At 38.8% G+C, this 19,247-nt stretch overlaps 4 protein-coding genes across 4 annotated transcripts in view; 2 read left to right on the top strand and 2 right to left on the bottom strand.

Annotated features, from left to right (window-relative positions):
* Nucleotides 1–6,365, top strand: part of LOC139981571 (synaptic vesicle 2-related protein-like) — a 34,943-nt gene extending 28,578 nt beyond the window's left edge. Inside the window, exons 13-15 of the mRNA XM_071994051.1 lie at nucleotides 472–561; nucleotides 2,342–2,455; nucleotides 2,751–6,365. Of these exons, the coding sequence (XP_071850152.1) occupies nucleotides 472–561; nucleotides 2,342–2,455; nucleotides 2,751–2,789 (243 nt within the window). The 3' untranslated portion in view covers nucleotides 2,790–6,365. The remainder of the gene's footprint in view (nucleotides 1–471; nucleotides 562–2,341; nucleotides 2,456–2,750) is intronic.
* Nucleotides 5,934–9,452, bottom strand: LOC139981573 (UPF0390 protein zgc136864-like). The gene is made up of 3 exons (XM_071994053.1): nucleotides 9,212–9,452; nucleotides 7,646–7,701; nucleotides 5,934–7,049 (listed from the first exon to the last, which is right to left on the bottom strand). The coding sequence occupies exons 1-3, from the start codon at nucleotides 9,315–9,317 to the stop codon at nucleotides 6,924–6,926; spliced, it is 288 nt and encodes a 95-aa protein (XP_071850154.1). The 5' UTR covers nucleotides 9,318–9,452; the 3' UTR covers nucleotides 5,934–6,923.
* A 255-nt stretch (nucleotides 9,453–9,707) lies between these two features.
* Nucleotides 9,708–15,152, top strand: LOC139981427 (G patch domain-containing protein 3-like). The gene is made up of 7 exons (XM_071993798.1): nucleotides 9,708–10,245; nucleotides 10,566–10,984; nucleotides 11,711–11,891; nucleotides 12,361–12,420; nucleotides 13,178–13,305; nucleotides 14,267–14,394; nucleotides 14,990–15,152. Exons 1-7 carry the CDS (start codon nucleotides 9,708–9,710, stop codon nucleotides 15,150–15,152), a joined length of 1,617 nt encoding a protein of 538 aa, XP_071849899.1.
* A 1,664-nt stretch (nucleotides 15,153–16,816) lies between these two features.
* Nucleotides 16,817–17,741, bottom strand: LOC139981572 (zinc finger protein 862-like). The gene is made up of 3 exons (XM_071994052.1): nucleotides 17,566–17,741; nucleotides 17,311–17,431; nucleotides 16,817–17,201 (listed from the first exon to the last, which is right to left on the bottom strand). The coding sequence occupies exons 1-3, from the start codon at nucleotides 17,732–17,734 to the stop codon at nucleotides 16,817–16,819; spliced, it is 675 nt and encodes a 224-aa protein (XP_071850153.1). The 5' UTR covers nucleotides 17,735–17,741.
* Between the last annotated feature and the right edge of the window lie 1,506 nt (nucleotides 17,742–19,247).

Genomic DNA, 19,247 nt, shown 5'->3' with positions numbered 1-19,247 from the left:
CTATATCAATACCGTGGGCGCAATAATACATTTTGTTGTTATAGGGCCAATGAAGCCTACAGTCAACTATTCTTGCTTTATAAAGACGGTTTATTTGAAAAGATCGCACTGCGTTTATGGTAGGCGAGAAATGAAGCTAAAAAAGAGCCGTACATTCACGATGATGCATAAATGTAGGCATGAAAATATTCTTATCCCTGGCATTTGGTGGGGGGGGGGGATATGGTGTATTACATCCCCTCCACCCATTTTCATGGGGGGATATATCCCCCCTTCCCCCCCCCCCCAGGATCGCCGCCCATGCTCTCCAGTAACATCAGAATAAACGAGTTCTCTACAGCTGCAGATAGCTGTATGCGATTCTCACTTTCTTCACCGTATACGCATTTCTACACATTATGCACCGACATTTAATGGAAACTTAAAAAAATTAAGTCATGAATTTGTTCTATATTTTCTCCCACTTGGTAGATCTACGCAACACCAGTGAGAGGACTCGCCGTGGGTATGGGTACCGCCTTTTCTAAACTAGGAACTATTGTGGCCCCAGTGTTTGCTCAGGTAAGAGACTATGACGTATACAAAACACACGTTTCTTTCAGTTGTTCAAATGGCCATACTCTTACCACAGAAAATTAGACATTTTCCGCACGTCACTAACAGGTTCTGTTAAGTCCAGATAGGCTATGAGCGTTTTAAGGTGGTTCATTGTTGTCAGATAAATCCTGCACATGTCCAGGAAATGAATCGCAGTAGATGGTCTATTACTTTGACTATGATACACAACTGACGAGTGCCACCCGCCCCCCCCCCAGTGGCGGCGGAACCGGGGGGGCTTGGGGGGGGGGGGCTCAGCCCCCCCAATGAAAAAGTTGAGGGGGCAAATGCATGATAAGCCCCCCCAATATTTACCAAGGCTCCGAAACGTGCATCTGCCCATTTTTCAATGCATACTTGTCGATCTGTCCGATGCACACGTATACTATATAGGTGTAATAATTTTAGTAATTGCTGGGGGACCCTGGTCCCTCGGCCCGTCCCCTGGCTATAGACCACATTGTCACCCCAACCGCGATTATTGACTATTTTATTGCGCTCTCATATACCTATTGACATTTGTCATATTCTGTTGGTGTAATTTTCCGACAAAATGGCGACGACACCTATTTATTCTCCGTTTATCTGCAAATTAGCAAGGCCCGGAAAGGGTCATTTCCTGCAATCTAGGGAGTAACTTTACTCAAAAATTTTCTGTACGCTCCGCGCCAACCTGTGGTGGCGCTCCGCTTAGATAGTGTCGAAAGCGCCCCTACAGACCATCCTTGCCCCCCCCTGACCAATACCCCTAGCTCCGCCACTGCCCTTACTACACTCAAAAACGTCTTTGCGAGTACACTACGAGTAATAGCTACTCTCTTAAAACACCATACAAATTAAAATGTTTTTACAGACTTTTACGTGCAATCTGAGAAATTGCAGGCTTGAGACCCATATTTTAGGGCTAGGTATTCGCAGCATAAAACACTCGGGAAGTGTCGTTTCCGGCCATCTGGGGGTTTGAAAAAACCCAAAATTTTCTTGTACGCTCCGCGCCAACCGATGGTGGCGCTCCGCTTAGATAGCTTCCACACATTAGCCCCCCCAATAATTTTTCCGTTCCGCCGCGCCTGCCCCCCCCCCCCTCGTGTTACCAACGTACTATGAAGTTTGAACTGAAGGTTTCATTTAAATATCTATTCTTGATAAAAAGAACTTCCTCTGTCAGTGGATAAATTGTCCTTGGCTAAATATCAGTGGATAAATGCTGCCTTTGTCAGTGAATCAATGCTGCAGAAACACAAGAAAATTTTCAGAACGACTAATATGTTCATAAAGATATATCGATCACCAAAGTTGGTTTGTCAGAAGTACATTTTTTTGCATAGGCTACTTACCGCGTCCATACTGTACTGTTGCCAGATATAAACTGAATAAAAAAGTGATATATTTCCAGCGAAATATGCTAACCAATACACTTTTTCATCTTAATAATGTATAAACTAGTTACAGCTATTTTGACAGACGATTTTGTTCTCCGGAATGCCCCTTTAAACATCTGGTTTACACAATGCACGTTTCTGAGACGCAGGCTAAAGTACATATTTAGGCATAAACCAATCATCAGTTGGTTTGTGGCATTGTCGCACAATAAAAAAAATGTTCATATTTGGGATGATAAACATTCACAGGCAAGTTCTAGTGCATATGTGTAGGCCTCCATTTGTATCAGTTTTAATGTTGTACTTGAATTTCAAAAACGATGAAATAAGCTAATAACTATTTATCACATTTTTAACAACAGATATTGGCGTCATATACAGTTAAAGGAGCAGTCATCGCTTTTGTAGTGATTGGGGTACTTGGTACAGTAGCTTCATGTCTACTACCGATAGAAACTAAAGGACAACAAATTCAGGTAAGGAAGCTAACTTTAAATTCTACCGTTACATAAAACTGCCAATGATAAATTATAGATGGCCGTGACAGTAACCATCAATGGCGTCCAGAGTCAGTATTTTATTCTTTATTTCCCCCAAATCTCCTACCCGGCACGAGAATGCATTTCCCACCTGAAGCCCCTCTCATCGGTTCCTAGTAACCAGCAGTGACAAGTGCTTGTATGAGGTTTACCTTCGATAATTGTCAGTCTTCTAACTCATTATCCGTTAAGATGATCGTTTATAGAACCATATTTTTTCGGTTACTTACAGACCACATCTCACAGAAACTCAAACAGACGTAGCCTTTAAAATCACCAAGGAGAGCAGATCTACAGAGTTAAGTTATAGGGGAACAACTTACTCACTGGGAAAGTACATCCAAAGAAAATGTGTCGACTTAGGGACTGGCTTGCTCATGGCAAGTGATGATGCACATTGATCTCATACGGGTCGCATATATAGTACCGTATCGTTGGCTGAGCCGAAGCATGACTGGCAGTTAGAGTATAGGGTGCAACCAAAGACTATGAAATTACATCTACCTCACATAGTAATATCTTCACGTTCCCAAGAATCAACATATGGCTGTTTGTTTTCTGCTAAGAAATTTATTCATTTAGTACGTACCACAGCCATTAGAAATATTCTTACATGGATTTTTGAATCTTTAAATTTAACTAGCTAAATTCGGTAATAAAATTTACATGTTAAGCAGGGGCATATCCAGGATTTTCAAACCCGGGGGCGCGAATTACTATCTAAGCGGAGCGCCACCATCAGTTGGCGCGGAGCGTACAAGAAAATTTCTGGTTTTGATACCCCCCAGATCACCGGAAATGGCACTTCTCGGGCTTGAAAATGACCAACCAGATGTACACTTTTGCCTGAGAACCAAGTATTTCCCAATAGTTTTTGTTTCCATCCATAACCTTTTTGAAGATTGTCACCAGTCACACATCATGTTCAACCTCATTGTATGTCCTGTGGATCATTCATTGCTTTTGTAAGTGATTCTACGTCACGGCCCACAATATCCGAAAACCCCACTTTTCAAGGTTTTAAGCCCATTATTTGTTCAGAATTTGAAAATTCACATTTCTCGTGAATAAAATCACTTCAAAACAATTCATAATGTTGCAAAAAATTCATCTATGGAAAACCAATATAGAAAAACCTCCTTCAAGCCCTAACAGACAGGTCAAAATTGCACTAGTAGAGGGAAGTATGATGAAGAATGTTGGTCATGAAATTTTCAGTTGATTTATTGGTGTACAAATATTAAAACCTCTTATAACGGCTTTTATAAAACTTGGTTGAAGGAAATGAAAAATACCAGATATTTCCGATATCAGATATTTCGAAACCGAACACTACACACATAGGCGTAGGAGGCGGGGGCTGCAGCCCCCCCCCCCCCCAACCAATATTCCCCCCTGAAAATTCGGGCAATATGCTGGGAATTTTTCAGGCACCTACTGAAAGAAAAATAAATAGCAATGATGTAGCTTAAGGAAATGAATAGTTTAAAAATGATCTCCTTGGTAATTAAAGTTCTAAGCTTGGCCGACGAATTCGCCATTACTAATATAAAAGAGAGTTTTGACATAATTGGACCTCCATGCTTTTTCTCCATCTACATAAGACATTTCGTTGTTTACATTAGCATCCGGCGGTATACTGCGCAACTTTCACGGACCGTACGGCACACGATGCCATGTGATGTAATGACCGATGCTTGCTTATATGATATTGACATTAACATGTTGAACGCGCGCAAGGCGCGCGAAAATTTTGGTTATATTTTTCGGGCAAGTCGTTACAGCCCCCAAATCCAATTGGGCTCCTACGCCTTTGACTACACACATGGACAGTTTTGAGGCTGTTCATCCTGGGACATGCATTTTCATGCTCACTGATATGATGTGATATCTGCTCTTTGCTTGACAAATTCGAACAGGCGTGTAGCGAGTAATTTGCCAAGGGAGGGCGAAGCCTGTAGGCAAACTATCTAAGCGTAACGCCACCATGAGTTGGCGTGAAGCGTACAAGAAATTTTGGCCGAAAATGCCTTCCAGATCACTGGAAATGACACTTCCCATGCCTTGTAAGTTGCATCTAATCATTGTCTATTTTGAAATTACTAGCGATATCATAAAGTAAATTTGCTCGGGGGGGGGGGCGGTCGCCCCCTTCCCGAAATGCGTCATGTTCCCCGACGACTCGGTCGAGTTCAAGACCAGCCACAGTTGGTTCCATAGCACAATTGTACAATTGTTTAAGGCGTCCATACACACACACACGTTATGGTAGACCATATATAGTATATATATAGATACATTAGTGAGAGAGGAAAATGGAACGTCAAAAATGGGAGTTGTCGATGTAAGGGGTAGGGTGAGGCGCACGTCCCCTCCGTAATCCTTGATCTGTCACTGGCTACCCTGTGTATATAATAGGGATCAGCGCTGTAATTATGACTGTTCCTCTTTCTCTTCCCGAGGTCTTGGCGTTTATCTTCTACTCCCTCTTTTTCTCCTTTTTCTCTTTCTTCTTTTCCCTTCCTTCCTCTCCTCCTTTCTTTTTTCCCCCTCTTTCCCCTTTTTTCTTCTTTTTTTTTCTATCCTCTTTTCCTTACCCGGGGGGCGCGCCCCCAACGCCTCCTCCCCTGGATACGCGCCTGTTTAGTTAATCTTATCAATGTTTTTGTGTAGATATGAAAATAAATAGTATCATATCGCCTTTTGCATGGATAATCGTAAGGGTAAATTAGATTGTCTGTCCAGCGTATTGTAGTATTAGCAAGTTTCTGTGGTAATTTGTTTCATCCATTCCTTGATGGGGACTTCATGTCCCACAGTCTGTGATCCTTTCTTTTCGACCAAACATGAAACTCTTCTGAAGGTTGTTCAGTCATATTCCTGTGCGTCATATAATATATGTGTCTACATAGATGTATATTAAATGTAATGGAAGGTGTAGAGGAGCTCAAATCTATTAGAAGCTTGACAAAGTAGGAATTGATGCCAAAGATTTCACCGTAATATTCTTGTGATCTCTAAAGAAGAGGCAAGCTCATCACTTACCAATACCCAATGTGACAGGGGTGGTTATAATGAAGAGCCCCCTTACAACAGTACAGAATAGTATGAGTTAGTTTGAAAGATGTCATTTCTGGAATGTTTCCTCATATATTCGTTCTTCACAGCATGATATCTACAATATAAAGATGTTGTGGGGTTAGCTTCTTAAGGATGTTGTGGGGTTTGCTTCTTTTGTTAAGTTTTCTTAAACACATTTCTCATGTGAAATGGACACGCTGCTATTTTCTTTAAGTTTCTGTGATTATAACATAATAACTATTTTGCAGGTTACAGGAGGTTTGGTTATTCCAAAGACATAAGGGTTTTCCTCTGTGCAAATATGACAACAAAATAAAGAATATAAAGATGTAGATACAGTACTCATGTAGAAAGAAACAAAAACCTTGTATTTATGGTTGAAATGATTTAGGAATTTATCAGACAAACAGTGCATGATTTGTTTTGCCAGCACATACATGTAATTTTCATCAAACCTGTCTTATTATTTCTTATATGATGCCCCCTGCACATCCCTATGCAATTAAAATGCCCCTTCCCATCTACATGCAATTAGTGTGCCCCATTCCCATCCCTATACAATTAAGAATTTAAGATATACCCTTACCATCCCAATGCAATTAAGATATACCCTTCCCATGTTCATACAATTAAGATGTCCCCTTCAGATACCAAAGCAATGAATATGTCCCCTTCCCATCCCCATGCAATGAAGATGTCCCTTTCCCATCCCATTGCAACTTTTTTGGATCTACAATGGGGATTAGAGCAATCAATACATGCAAGATGACTTAAACTTAGCCTAGGCCCAAAGTTAATTATATGTAAGTTATTATGTAGCCTAGCCCAGCAATATCAGTTATTATGTACAGTTTAGGCCACCCTCCCCTCCCCTTCTCTCACCTCACTCCCATTACACCCCAATTACAAACATATCTTTTCTGATTATAGAAATGTTGTTTAGTTTGTTGTAGGTGAGTGAAGCTTCCTTCTTGAGCATGGAGGCAACACTATCTTCTCCCAGTACATGAACATGGCTGTAAACTAACCAATTTGTCCATAAAATTTTGATTGGTGCGTTCACATCCATATCGAATGTCACCACCATTCCAAAGGCACGTAGCAAAATTCCATTAAGAGGAGAACAAGTGCCACTGCATTAGAATGCAAATTACCAGACCAGCTTGGTTGTTATCTACTTTCAAATGTCTGCAAGTTCGCTGCTACACAAGATATCAATTGAGAATGTACACATCCGAATGATACTGTGTTCATGAACACTCAGAATTGTTTGATTTCTTGTCGGACACAGTCATCTTCATTCTCGCATTCATCTTCATTCTATTCACTTCTTCTTTTTGTCACCACTACCTTTAGGAACATTGACCACTTTAAGCTGCTGACCCTCCTGAGAGGTCACCCTGGCGGCTATTTCACTTTCAATGCATTTATTGATCGTCTTCTGTAGATTCTGTGGGCAAACATAACATATCTGTGAATTTATCACTACAGTTGAAACAAGCATTTATTATTTCATTAAGTTTAAGATAAGGGAGGACGATTGGAATATGGTCAGTGGTGTCTTTAGCACTTCTGTTTTCTAAAATTGAATTTCTGTTTATACAGTCAATATGTTTATTATTAGCCTTGAGAACTTTCAAAGGATATGCCCAGGCTGTGAAGAATTTCAGGATTACCGAGAGGTGTCCACCAAAATCTGCATCCGAGCAATGTAATAGCTGGGGGGTGATGGAATTTTGGAAGCATGACATATGTATGTATATAAAATTCATACTAAGAATGCTGAAATTTGATTCCTACTGAACTGCGAAAACAAATAAATGATATCAGATCACGCTATGCTTCATTACCTAACTTTTCATTCATTAACATACATGGCATTTTATGACATGACCTCAGTCTTGGTGATAGATACAATGCTGTCAACCTAAATCTTCCTGTAATAAATTTAATTTTATCAATAAACTATGTAAGAAACTGTCAGTCTACATATATACTGTATATATACTCTTAAGACAGAGATCTGAGATTGGTAAACAAACTCACCTTCTTTAACTTGGCTGATTGCAGTTTATGAGCTTTCTTTGGGGCAATAAAGCGAGCTGGAATTGATAAAAGAAATTAGGTTTCAAACTTTTGTTGCATGAGAGATCATAAGTTTGCCCAAAATTTAATTTCATTACCAGATTTCTGATGCTAACATTTGAATTAGTTTGACACTGTATCTCAGAGGTTATCAGTTCTTATTTCCTTTGCTTCTTCATGAACATCCATCCAAAGTATGCATGAGAGATAAATTTTACTTTTGATGATCATTTAAATTGTTTAATAGGATAACAAAACCCATTTTTGACAACAAACTTACTGTTACTATAAAGCCATCAAGTAGCATAGCGCATTCTCCTGACCTATGCTAATGGGTCACACGTCCAACCCGACCATGTATGCCTAAGCAATCTGGTCCAAATATAATAGAAACACTGTCTAGGTAATTTTCCGCGCCGCCTGGCCTTGATCCGCCCTTTATCTTCACGATTTCATATTCGATTTGGCCTGTGTGTACATTCCACTGCAAAGCATCAAGATCCTTAGAGGCTAGTTAGTTGCACAATTAAGCTTCATTACTTATTTAAACTTCATTCCACACAATAGATTGCATTCACTACTGATGGGCTTATGGTTGGGTTTTGCTTCTCTTAACAAAATAAAAGAAATAAGGATAGTTTAGGCATTTTTACACCTTCGGAAAGTCTTGCGAAGGTTGGGATCAAGTAACTAAATTTCTGTCTCAGGTCCTGACACAGAAAAATTGAAGGTACGGTAGGTGTTACAGTCTTAGCTGACAAAAGTGGCAGCTATTACAAGAAATCAGAGTCATTGACAAACTGGAGGGGCCTATTCACCCAATCCTTGATTCAATAAAGATGGCACTATTGCTTACTTATCCAATCATCAATTCAAATTTCATTGCACTGGTGGATTTTTACCTGATTGTTGGTTAAATAAGAATCATAGCGAAACACAGTATTATGACAAAATAATTGCAATAGGAGTCTGGTGGAAAAGACAGCTTACCCACCTTGTTACTTGCTAGTGTTTTTGTTCCTCCTTCATACCATATCCAGTGGAATTATCTTCAGATACCTTTTTGATATATGGCGATAGTTTGTCTAAGCTACAGAACCTGCCCATTCCATGTTTTTTTTTATGTGCATAAAAGTACATCTTGTTGGTATGAATAATAATCTCTTACCATTTGACTGTTAAGATTGTATACATAGACACAAAATATTGACAATGTATACAGGTCTATAATAAGTACATGCACAAGATTATGACGAAAATACATGGTGAATGCTTCCTGAGTAACATTATTTCTTCAACGATTTAAACATGAAGTGTTTGATAGCCTTTTGTGGGCGGTGGCTTTTCCTAGAATTTACGTAGATGATCAATGAATTGATATGACGGCGCCTCGTTACTACGTTAGGCATGACTTAATACTAATCATGCCTAACGTAGTAACGTTAGTCCTTAGTTATTACTAGTTAGGACTAGCTAGGCTAGGCTAACTTAGTAAAGGTCTAACGTTATGCCGATTCTGGATCTTACATCCTTTCCTGAGCTGTGACCTCTTCTGTTGTTGAAGCTTCTGCTTCTTCTTATTTTTGGCTCGGTCTGGTATAGACGTCTTTGTTTTTAATTTTCCCTGTGCCATGATACGTATGTTTCGCTCTTTACTCCTGTACTGTGTAACTGTAAGTGTAACGTGTGTTGATGAATGACAGAAATCTACAGCTTTTACGGCATACGTACGTGGGAGCACACTGTTTCACGTGTACTGTGTAGGCTCGAACTTACACTACGGTGTGCTGTAGATTGCGCAATCAAACGTCAACAAACATATGAAAACCACAGATGAAAACTCACTCACTAACACAAGTTAGATAAAGAATTAAATTTCCTTAGGTTTAGTTGAACATAAAAAAATACTGGAAAAAATAATACTGGCATCAACATACTAGTGTGTAATGTTTTGTACGATTTTTACACATCAGAATTAACTCAAATATGTGTTGAAAGGATTTTACTCGGCATCAATCATAACATGACTACCAACCGTTTAAATGTCGATGTATTTGCTTTGATTTCCAATATCCCAAATTCATTTCATTCGCAAGACTTGCGAAACTACTTCTCACAGTTTGTAGAAGAGAGGAGATTCAAGTGCTTTCACTTTCGAAATAGACCAGAGCAAAGGTTAAGCAAACCAGTTGTCAAATCGACAGAATGTGGAGAAGTTGATAACGCTAGGCCTAACGCTAAGTCACGAGAAGATCATGTTACCGCAAATTGTAGGCCCGATGAGGAGTCGCCAAGGCACAGCACTGATATTCCACACGCGAGTATCAGCAGTTCTGGCAATAGCAGTAGACTGAACGAAGTTAATGGAAGACCCAACTCTGCATCTACATCTGACTTCAAGTCGAACAGAAAATGTTGTGTCATAAAAATAGCCAATATAAATTTGAAGACAGCTCTAAAATTATACCATAAAAAACCATGGGTTGACCGTAGTGGGAATGCTATGGGTATCAGGTGCTTTATTGTAGGTATTAAAACATGGAGCTCATCGACAGGAGCAGGTAAGCTGATTTGTGCAGGGTGGAATGTAAATGATTCACATAGGGCACACATGTACACATAACAAAGGAGATCAGGTTGAACCTTATGTTAAAAGCTAACCAATACAGTAGGTTTTTTATCAAGTGGACAACATTTTTCTTTAAAAAAATTTGTTTAACTTCAGTTTTTATTCTGCACATTTTCAAACTGTCATCTTCTTTTTACCAGTTTATACAGAACAGTACTCTGTGCTAGTAATTAACAACAAGTTAAAGTGTTAACACTCGTTTATGGTACACAATAGAATGTAACTGTAAGTACTTCATTCTGTGTTCCATAGATAATTCCAACTCAGATTTGGTCTCATTCACGAGAGATGACCTCAACAAGTTACCAGAGCTCAATCCTCCAGAGATAATGCCAAATGGAAATGTTGGAACACCTACTCAAACATTCCTGAAACTCATTAGAGACTGCAAAATTCCACCAAGTGTCATCAAGAAGCTTGACTTGAGTTTCCCAAAGAGGAGATCTAATCGTAAATATGGGAATGTGCCTTTCCAATATGGGACCAGTGTAAATCCAGGTCAATGTATAGAAGAAGTTGCAGTTACAGGTGCAGGACAAGAAATCACAGACGATCTTAGAGATATTCATGATATTACTGCAAGGAAGAGTAGTGGGAAGGGATCAGAAGGAGAATACAGTGAGAGTAAGGAAGATGGAAGAATTGGAGGAGAAAACTCTGATTCTGGAGAGGTAAGGCAACTGCACTGAGGAAATGCAACAGCCTGAATAAGATAACTTATTTAGTGTATTAATGGGGATCATGTCTCTTTGGAAAGATCATAATTACATGTAGATGTCATATAACAGCAGTCCAGAAATGTTTAGACCAACACCCAGGGTCTCCTTTGAGGACTTAGCTGCAACACACCAGACCCCCATCCCTTAGAATCGACACTCGGAATGCATGAAAACTAGCTTTTACCCAATGAACAAAATGCCACACCTCATACAGTAGTCCGCGGACCATTGTTTTAAATAGTCGCCAACATTTATCAGTGGTCTTTTTAATGTTAATGTGCGCTATGTAGTACTATCACATTTGGATGTTGTCAATCTGTGAAGAAAATAAGTTCAATGAAGCATCCTGGTGTGTTTGTATCAGAGGGAAAGGGACACTTTTGTGGGATTTTTTGTCCACCAATGCTACTGTACTGTACAGTATGGTACAGTACCTACTACAGTCTACATCAGGGAATAATTTACCTGGTATCGCATTGCAAATTGTTATACAAAATGTGCAAATTGTTGTATTCTTCAAGTGCAAAGATGTATAGCAGCATTTGTACATGGGTACCATAGTCATTTGTAAGGGAACATTTAGAGCCTTCAAGTGTGCTATGCAAACTTGGAGCATTAAATTATTCCTGACTGCCTAATTTAATAGTTAAACAATAATTTGTATTCTCATGTTATAAGGATGATGACGACGACACTTGCGAGGAGTGGGAGAGGCATGAAAGTCTTCATGATGACGTCACCAAACAGGATCGGACGGATGAGAGGCTATTTGAAGAGGAGATGGAGATAGTCTGGGATAAAGGTAGTAGTGGACTGGTCTTCTACACAGATGCAGCATACTGGGATGCTATGAAAGGAGGTGACTTGTCTAACATTCCTTTCTCTTTCCTTGTCTCTCATACAGTATATAGAATTATAGACTTGGGGATTCAGTCCAGGTCTTTCACATGATATATATTTTTGGGGTGAGGGGAGGGTGAGATAGAGCCGTAAAATAAAATTCATAAAAGGTTATGTTGTTTTGTAATCTTATTGACAACAACCAAGAAAACAAAGAAACAGATCAGCTCCTTTAACTGAATTCAGCTTTGTATTGTTGGTTCAAAGTGTGTATAATATAGCCTTGCTTATCAACTGTGTGTTGAGTGGATAATTTGGGTTTTTTATTTGTTCAAGCCAATTACAGTCTTTCTTTTGGTCCAGTTGAGTTGTGTATGTAAATAACAAACAACTCACCATGGCAGAAATACTACAAAATCTCTACCAATCTCAGTAAGCTGCTTTCATCGTTTTCTTCTCTAATCACTATTTCTTTCTTTGATTCATAGATTTTGACGAGAGAACTTCAGATGAGTGGGATGTTGATATGAGCATCTTTTATGAAAAAGGTCAGTCTCAACTTTTACTGTGAAAAGTGGATTATATTTTACAAGGGGAATACCTTTTTGAGAACAAGAACCCTATTGTTTCTGTGTTCGTCAAAGGTGATTTGAGGTCAACAGATGTTAAATCTGACAAAACTTGAAAATAAGAGAGCACAAAAAGCAAGGCTTGGATTTACTTCATACTCGGCATGTGGATTCACCTTGTTGAGCAGAAGATCTTTTCTGCATAGGTCAAAGGTCCACATTGCATGTCAGCAGAGGTCAAAGTCTAAGAGCCTTGTAAACTCAATCACTTCAAAAGTAAAGCTTAGATGAAATTAGTACTTGGTGTATGATCTGCCTTGTTAAGTACAAGATATGCATCATTTCCTATGGAGGTCAAATGTCAACAGAGTTGAAAGTGTGAGACCTGTGCAATCACATTTACTCACAAAGGTATAACCATATTAAGTGTATAAAACTGTCTTTGCACAAAGTTTACATTAAATCTTCTCATTCAGGCGATGAGACACTAACCCTTTTGGTTATCTGGTTTAAATGGGTTTTCCAGTTTGTGACAGATCCTGCTTCAACCGTGCATAAACAAAAATAAAAACAATTATTGACATTTATTGAACTTACTCTTTCAGGAAATTTTATGTTAAAGCCGATAGCTTAGCACCCCCTCGGAGCCCTGCTGGAGAACTGCTGCGTTAAGTCATGGAGAGAACTTTGTTGATTTTCCTCCCAACTTTGAAGCGTGTATTTTATTGTTTTACAGATGGCGGAACCAAAGATGCAAGAGACTGGTTACAGATTCAGAAAGAGGCAAGGATACGGAGGGGAGAGGAGGACACAAGTGTTTTCACAAAGAAGAAAAGAATTGGACAGTTTGAGGATCACACAAAGGTTTGTAGTAGTCAGCACAGCATACTAACATACCTCAACAATCCTGCTAATGCAAGGGAAAAGAATTGTAGTCAAAATCCAGATATTTGAAGATAACAAAGGCTGACTTCAGCATGGTACATATCCTTAAAGGTCTCAAAATACCTATGAGCAACATTGTCCTAATCACTCTAATAAGCAAAAGAAATCACGAAAATAGCTGCAACTCCCACCAACATTGACCAGTTTTCAAGTCTTTTCTTAACTCTAGTTTTATTTATGAATAAATGTGAGCTAATTTGCTCATTGATGATGTAAAGGGAGTGACTGCCTAATTTTGCTGTTATGTTATCCCTTTGTTTTCACAAACCTCATTTCAAGGACACTGAACACAGGTTTGTGGCCTAAAGCAATAGTTTGAAATATTTTATTGTTTCTTCGAAAAGAGGAACATTACATTATTTCAAATGGTATATATGTGGGCTTGTATTATGGGTCATTCTAGATTTCATTGATTATTTACAATGGAAAGAGCAGTTTCCTTTTACCTAGTAAAGTAAAATGACATTTTAGCCACTATGCTGTTAAGGAAATTTTCTGTGTAAAGACATCTACTCCATAACTTGCAGAATTGAAAGCTTTTCAGTTTTTAACGTTCATCAGTAAACATTTGAGGATTGGAAGTGTTACCCTGGGATTAATAGAGTTCAGGCATCTTTAGAATTAAAATCTGTTTAAATTGAGGGTACATTTCTTTTATTCATCCACAAATCTTCATCTTGATCTTCAAATCCATTTTATCCTGTCCCTACTGTGAGAAAGATTTAAAAGTAGTTTTCTTTAAAGTTTGCTGTGTTTATTTTCACTTTGGAAGACTTATGAGGAAGATTTTTCTATCACGGTTCATATCAGTTGTTACTTTTGAAATTACAGAAGGTTCCTTTTGAAAGTTATTACTTTGGTTTTATCTTCTCTCTGGTAGGGTGTTGGTCGTCAACTGATGAACCAGATGGGATGGAAGGATGGAGATGGGCTTGGTAGATCTAAGTCTGGTATACCTGATGCCCTGGAGAACGAAGGGCAAACCCCAAAGGACAAGAAAGGATTTGGGTGAGTCACCAGTTTGAATTTACTTGATTTTCATCAAATTGTTCTTTAAAGAATTCATTGTTGCATTATAATCGTTTCATTGAGTCAAGTTCAGCAGGAAAATGTCCTTGGATTTCAATCATTGAAAGCCTTTAAATGTAGGATGTATGTTGTGGAACAATGGAATAGGTAGATAAAAAGCCTCTTAAATGTCCAGTTAGTTCCTGTTGTGTAATTTTGGCAGAGATTTGGCTTTGCCAAGTAGTTATAGTAGTAACAGACTGAACACATGAATAAACGTAAAGACAGTCAAATTCCTTTATATCCAAAATAAATATATTTCCTCTTATCGAAGCTGTCTAAAAACCAATTAAAACTCCACATAAATGACATCCATTGTTAACTTAATTAACACAAAACACATGCCTCTCCTTTCCTTTCCCTCCAAATGGAAGTCTATGATTCCTCAGGGAAACAATTATTTGAAGGCCACACCTCATTCTCAAAGTATCAAGTGGCTTGTATTAAACTTGAAGCATCTGATGCACCCAAGCCATTGATAGCTACAATTTCGTTTTTGTTTCTTTTTCCTTTTTCTTTGACATAATGTTAATAGATACCATGGGGAGAAACTTTGCAGATATCCTGTAAAGAAAAAGCAGAAGACTTTAGCAACAATCTCAACAGCTTACGATGACCCTCAAGAAATAGACCCACCGACATCTCTTCTCCGTTCAAATGATCCTACCTACTTGAAACACAGAGATAAAATAGTCTGACAGCCGAAAAGGTAAACAGGTTCCAAAATATGGCAAATTGTCAAAGGTGATTCCATCATTTCACTTTGCATTGTTAGGTACTTTGTGCCTTTCTTTGGGTCACGTAGGACCCATTGTTCCCCCTTCCCCCACCCCCCCCCCCAACCGATTGGACACCCATATTCAAACAAATAGAAAGAGGTGCCTCAGAATAAGGGTTAAGCATCCATTTTGACAGAAACAATCAAATCTATAAAATCTATGAATGTGTTTGTTAATATTAAGAATGTTTTGATTTCTTAATTGAACATCGTAGATAACGTGGAAAGACAACCAGCTGTCTCTTCCAAAGAGACTGATATATACCTATGACCATTGAGGTCATGATGACCCAAGTATACTTGTGAGGTTACCCAAAGGAAGGATTAATTAATATCTGGTTGGAAAAAGTAAATTATCTTTTGAGGTTATCCTGGGGCTAAACATTTCATTTATAGGAAATGCACAAATTTCTGTCACTGAGGGAAGGACAAGTCTGTTGTAGGTACCCAGTGGTTATCCAGTTCAATTATAGGACATACACTGATGCCCTCACTACAGGGAATGATAATTGTATATATTGTTGGCCAATTATATCATTCTTTGAAGTTCATCAGAGGCTTAACAGTTTATCGACAAGAATTGTACCGATTGCATCCAATTTAATAAGGAAGACTTAATACCACATATGAAAAAGGGAATTATATTTTAAAGTTATTCTAGATTTTAACCAGTCCATTTACAAGAAATTCACCTATAGTCTCCCATGAAGGAATCACAGCTTAATAATTTGTTGAGCAAAGTCAATTATCTTTAGAAGTTATCCAATTAAGTTGTGATTAATTCTTTTCAAGTTGTGCATATCTTTCTGGATGGTCATGAGTGGGCCTGCTGTTCTCAATATTATACACTGTACATAACAACTCAACGACATTTCCTTCAAATTTCCATCCTTGGTTATCTTGAAACGCGCTAGGCACACCAAAACGTTTGTAATGTTCTTGCCAAAGTACTAGCGTTCTGGTCCCTGGTCGGTATGGCCTGTTTGAACTTTGAGAAAATGTCCGTCAAAACAATTTCCTTATCCCCTGAACTATGTTCTAGAACCGTAAAACCTGTGGCTAGTATGTGACAGGGTTTGCCGAGGGATCATGAGGTAGCATTAGTTATTTTACCTGCCTTGGCAGAGGTACATTGTTCGCAGTTTAATAGCTAATAGCACAATAGTATTATGCAGTGTAGAAATTGTAGAAATTTTAAGTGGTTGTCCCCAGGACAACCAGCTCACCAATTTTTGGTTGCCCTGCTGAAATTTTGGTCGTCCTGCAGTGGAAACATGTAGAGTAGGTTATATGTTTTTGGGATGGCCAAAGGAACTCCAATAAGGAGAAGATACATTTTATTCAACTTCATTACTTTATTTACATCTTCTAACTTAGAGCCTCATATTGAAGACAGGGAACTTGGCAAATTAGTCTCACACATAGCAGTAAAGATAAGGCACAAAATGGATAAAAAGCTGTGAAAAAACATCAACAAATGAGAGTTAATTGCAGCGTACAACAAAAATGTCATTAATCATAAACAACATTTCCTCTCAGTTCCCTTCCCCTTCCGTTCTTAGGTACAGGTATTATTAATTATGTTCATCCCTCGCTCTCATCATTGCTCAGACCCTCATCATCACTTTCAGTGTCCCCACTGGTGAGCTGCCTGCTGCCATATCGCAGTTGAAAGGCGCGCCTTGCTCGTCTGGCACTGCTGTTCCAGTAATGGATAGCTGGCAAGGGGTCAAATTCTGATTCTCTGGGACTTTCTAGCAGTATTCTTAATAAGCTGGTTAGGGTACTGCAGAAGAGCCTGTTCCTCCAACCTGTCTTTATCCTCTTCATCTGACTAAACCCTCTTTCACATTCCACAGAGTGAGAAGGAATTGTTAGTAGGAGGTCCACCAAGAACAGTAAGTTGGGGCCATCCTCTCTGAACCTGTTGTTTACCTGATCCCAAGTTGTGGTGTGTACTGGTTTGAAGCTGTGTGAAGAGATAAAATGATACTGCATATCAATGTATGGTTAAGCTCAAATCATCTATGGGTAGAAGTTGTCCTTTTTGAAAGTGATGGATGATTAATGATACATACTGATTGTAAACACTGCTCTTGATTCCAGCCCATTCAACCTCAACCATGTCAGGATTTCCACAATTCTGGAGCATTATACGGTGATAGTCCACAAGGAGAGCCAATTCTTCATTGCCAAAATCTAAAATTAAACAAAGCAGTTTTGTGATGGTTAAAGTATCAAAGTTACATTCTATCTAATTAGTCCAAATTTTTAAAGAGATTGAAACTATCTTTTAGACATGAACTTATCTGATGCTAAAATAAAAAGCTTACCCTCTTCCTCCACTATGGGCCACAACTTGAAGTCAATAATCTTGGCCAAAGCTGCTGCTTGTGGTTCATTGTCTGCAACATCAAATCTGTTTGAAATGCATTGTTGCAATCTTGTAACTACTGAGTCAATCACAATTTTCCACCACTGGTCCATCCAATTTAATGCCATCGAATGTCCATCCTCAACTACTTTGCGTCTAAATTCCCTCAGAGTTGGCCCAAGGCTACCAATTGCGGCCAAAAAAAATGATGCTGTGTTCTCACTTAATGGCCAAAAATATTTAAAATATTTGTATTTATAGTTACAAGCATTACATATTCTTTTGGGATAATCTGTATACTTACTGTGTGGGTACCTTGCTGATTTATGCTACAGTGTCTTTGACCAGCTGTGCATAGCTGAGGCAAAGTGTTCACTATTGTATAGTGTGTATATGCAGTAGTGCACGTAGCAGTGTGGTGGATTGGCGGGGTCTTTGCCAGGTCTAATAGTGATTTCAGCAGCTGTTCTTCAGGCAGAGAAATGTTCCCTGTTCATTCTTTCTATTAAACAATTCCGATGGCAGGTCCTCACCTGCTACCATCTAATCTGCCTGCAGCCTCTAATTCGTTTCCAAGGAGAGGCCCTGATCTGCCTCTAATTCATTTTCTAAGGAGAGGCCCTTGTAGGTGTTTAAGTATATATCAACCTATCCACCCAGGTACCTTCCTCTTCTGGTCTTCCAATGGGGTCCCCTTCAAGTACTTTGCTATCAGGGATTTATTGTCTGGAAGCTCTTGACTGAGCAGACCAACTGTTAGCTGAATTTAGCCTATGTACGGGATGGCCAACCCATTGCCCCAGTACGCAACAAATGGGAACTCAAATCCTCTGTGTTTCCTGAGCAAGGTGCTCATTTAAAAGAGGATACTGTGAGGACTGAGACATGAGAACCTGTGTCAATAAGGCAGTAAACCTCACACTTGCTCAACTGGACCAATCTTTCTGCCAAGCCCCCAAAGGCTATTCCATTCCATTAAAAAATAACTGCATAATGCACACACAAGCAGGGTCTTGGCATAACGCACAGAGCATAGCACAACATGCCAGGGAAATCCTCTGTGATGCATACTGTGTGGCAATCGGTATTACTGTAAGTCACCAACAACAATCCAGCTCGTGCTACTGTGCATGGGCATGCTTAATTATGTACAGTGTTCAGTGCATACTACAGTAGTTATCGTTTATTGCAACAATTATAAACCGAACATTTATAATGAGGATAAATGTATAAAAGGTATAATAAATGGATCGTATAATGAAGTTAAAAAGTTAGCTCTTGCAAAGCTGCTAGCTTAAGGGGGTACCCCCATGTGCAGAAAAACGGAAAAAATTGCTTATGAGCTTCATTATAAATAATTATGACTCCAGATGGAAGTTTAAAAGGAACAATATAGAATACAACAATTTTTTTCAATTTTCGTCCACTTTTGCCATGGTAACTAATGAATAAAGGAATAACATAACATAAAACTTTCAACATACATACGTTTTTAACCAAACAACTTACAGCTTTGGTTTTTGTTTTATTTCATTAAGGGGGTAGATCCTCATGCAACCACAATAAGAACTTTTTAGAAAATATTATTTATTAATTAGTGCGGCGCATTAATTTGCATATTTAATGAGAAAGCACATCATC

Source organism: Apostichopus japonicus, chromosome 15 (genome assembly GCF_037975245.1).
Source record: "Apostichopus japonicus isolate 1M-3 chromosome 15, ASM3797524v1, whole genome shotgun sequence".
In the NCBI taxonomy this organism is placed as follows: Eukaryota; Metazoa; Echinodermata; class Holothuroidea; order Aspidochirotida; family Stichopodidae; genus Apostichopus; species Apostichopus japonicus.
Note: the sequence above shows the minus strand (reverse complement) of the source record. Positions and strands in the feature narration are given on the sequence as shown.

What these genes read in the sequence shown, in the direction of transcription:
- LOC139981573 (XM_071994053.1), bottom strand. Translation starts at nt 9,317, where the DNA reads ATGGCACAGGGAAAATTAAAAACAAAGACGTCTATACCAGACCGAGCC. An exon ending in GTCACAGCTCAGGAAAGGAT is followed by an intron (nt 7,702 to 9,211) that starts GTAAGATCCAGA and finishes TATCAATTCCAG; the next exon opens with CTCGCTTTATTGCCCCAAAG. An exon ending in AATCAGCCAAGTTAAAGAAG is followed by an intron (nt 7,050 to 7,645) that starts GTGAGTTTGTTT and finishes GTTTGCCCACAG; the next exon opens with AATCTACAGAAGACGATCAA.
- LOC139981427 (XM_071993798.1), top strand. Translation starts at nt 9,708, where the DNA reads ATGACTACCAACCGTTTAAATGTCGATGTATTTGCTTTGATTTCCAAT. An exon ending in AAAACTCTGATTCTGGAGAG is followed by an intron (nt 10,985 to 11,710) that starts GTAAGGCAACTG and finishes TCATGTTATAAG; the next exon opens with GATGATGACGACGACACTTG. An exon ending in AGTTTGAGGATCACACAAAG is followed by an intron (nt 13,306 to 14,266) that starts GTTTGTAGTAGT and finishes TCTCTCTGGTAG; the next exon opens with GGTGTTGGTCGTCAACTGAT.
- LOC139981572 (XM_071994052.1), bottom strand. Translation starts at nt 17,734, where the DNA reads ATGGCATTAAATTGGATGGACCAGTGGTGGAAAATTGTGATTGACTCA. An exon ending in GCCCATAGTGGAGGAAGAGG is followed by an intron (nt 17,432 to 17,565) that starts GTAAGCTTTTTA and finishes GTTTAATTTTAG; the next exon opens with ATTTTGGCAATGAAGAATTG. An exon ending in AAGAGCAGTGTTTACAATCA is followed by an intron (nt 17,202 to 17,310) that starts GTATGTATCATT and finishes CTCTTCACACAG; the next exon opens with CTTCAAACCAGTACACACCA.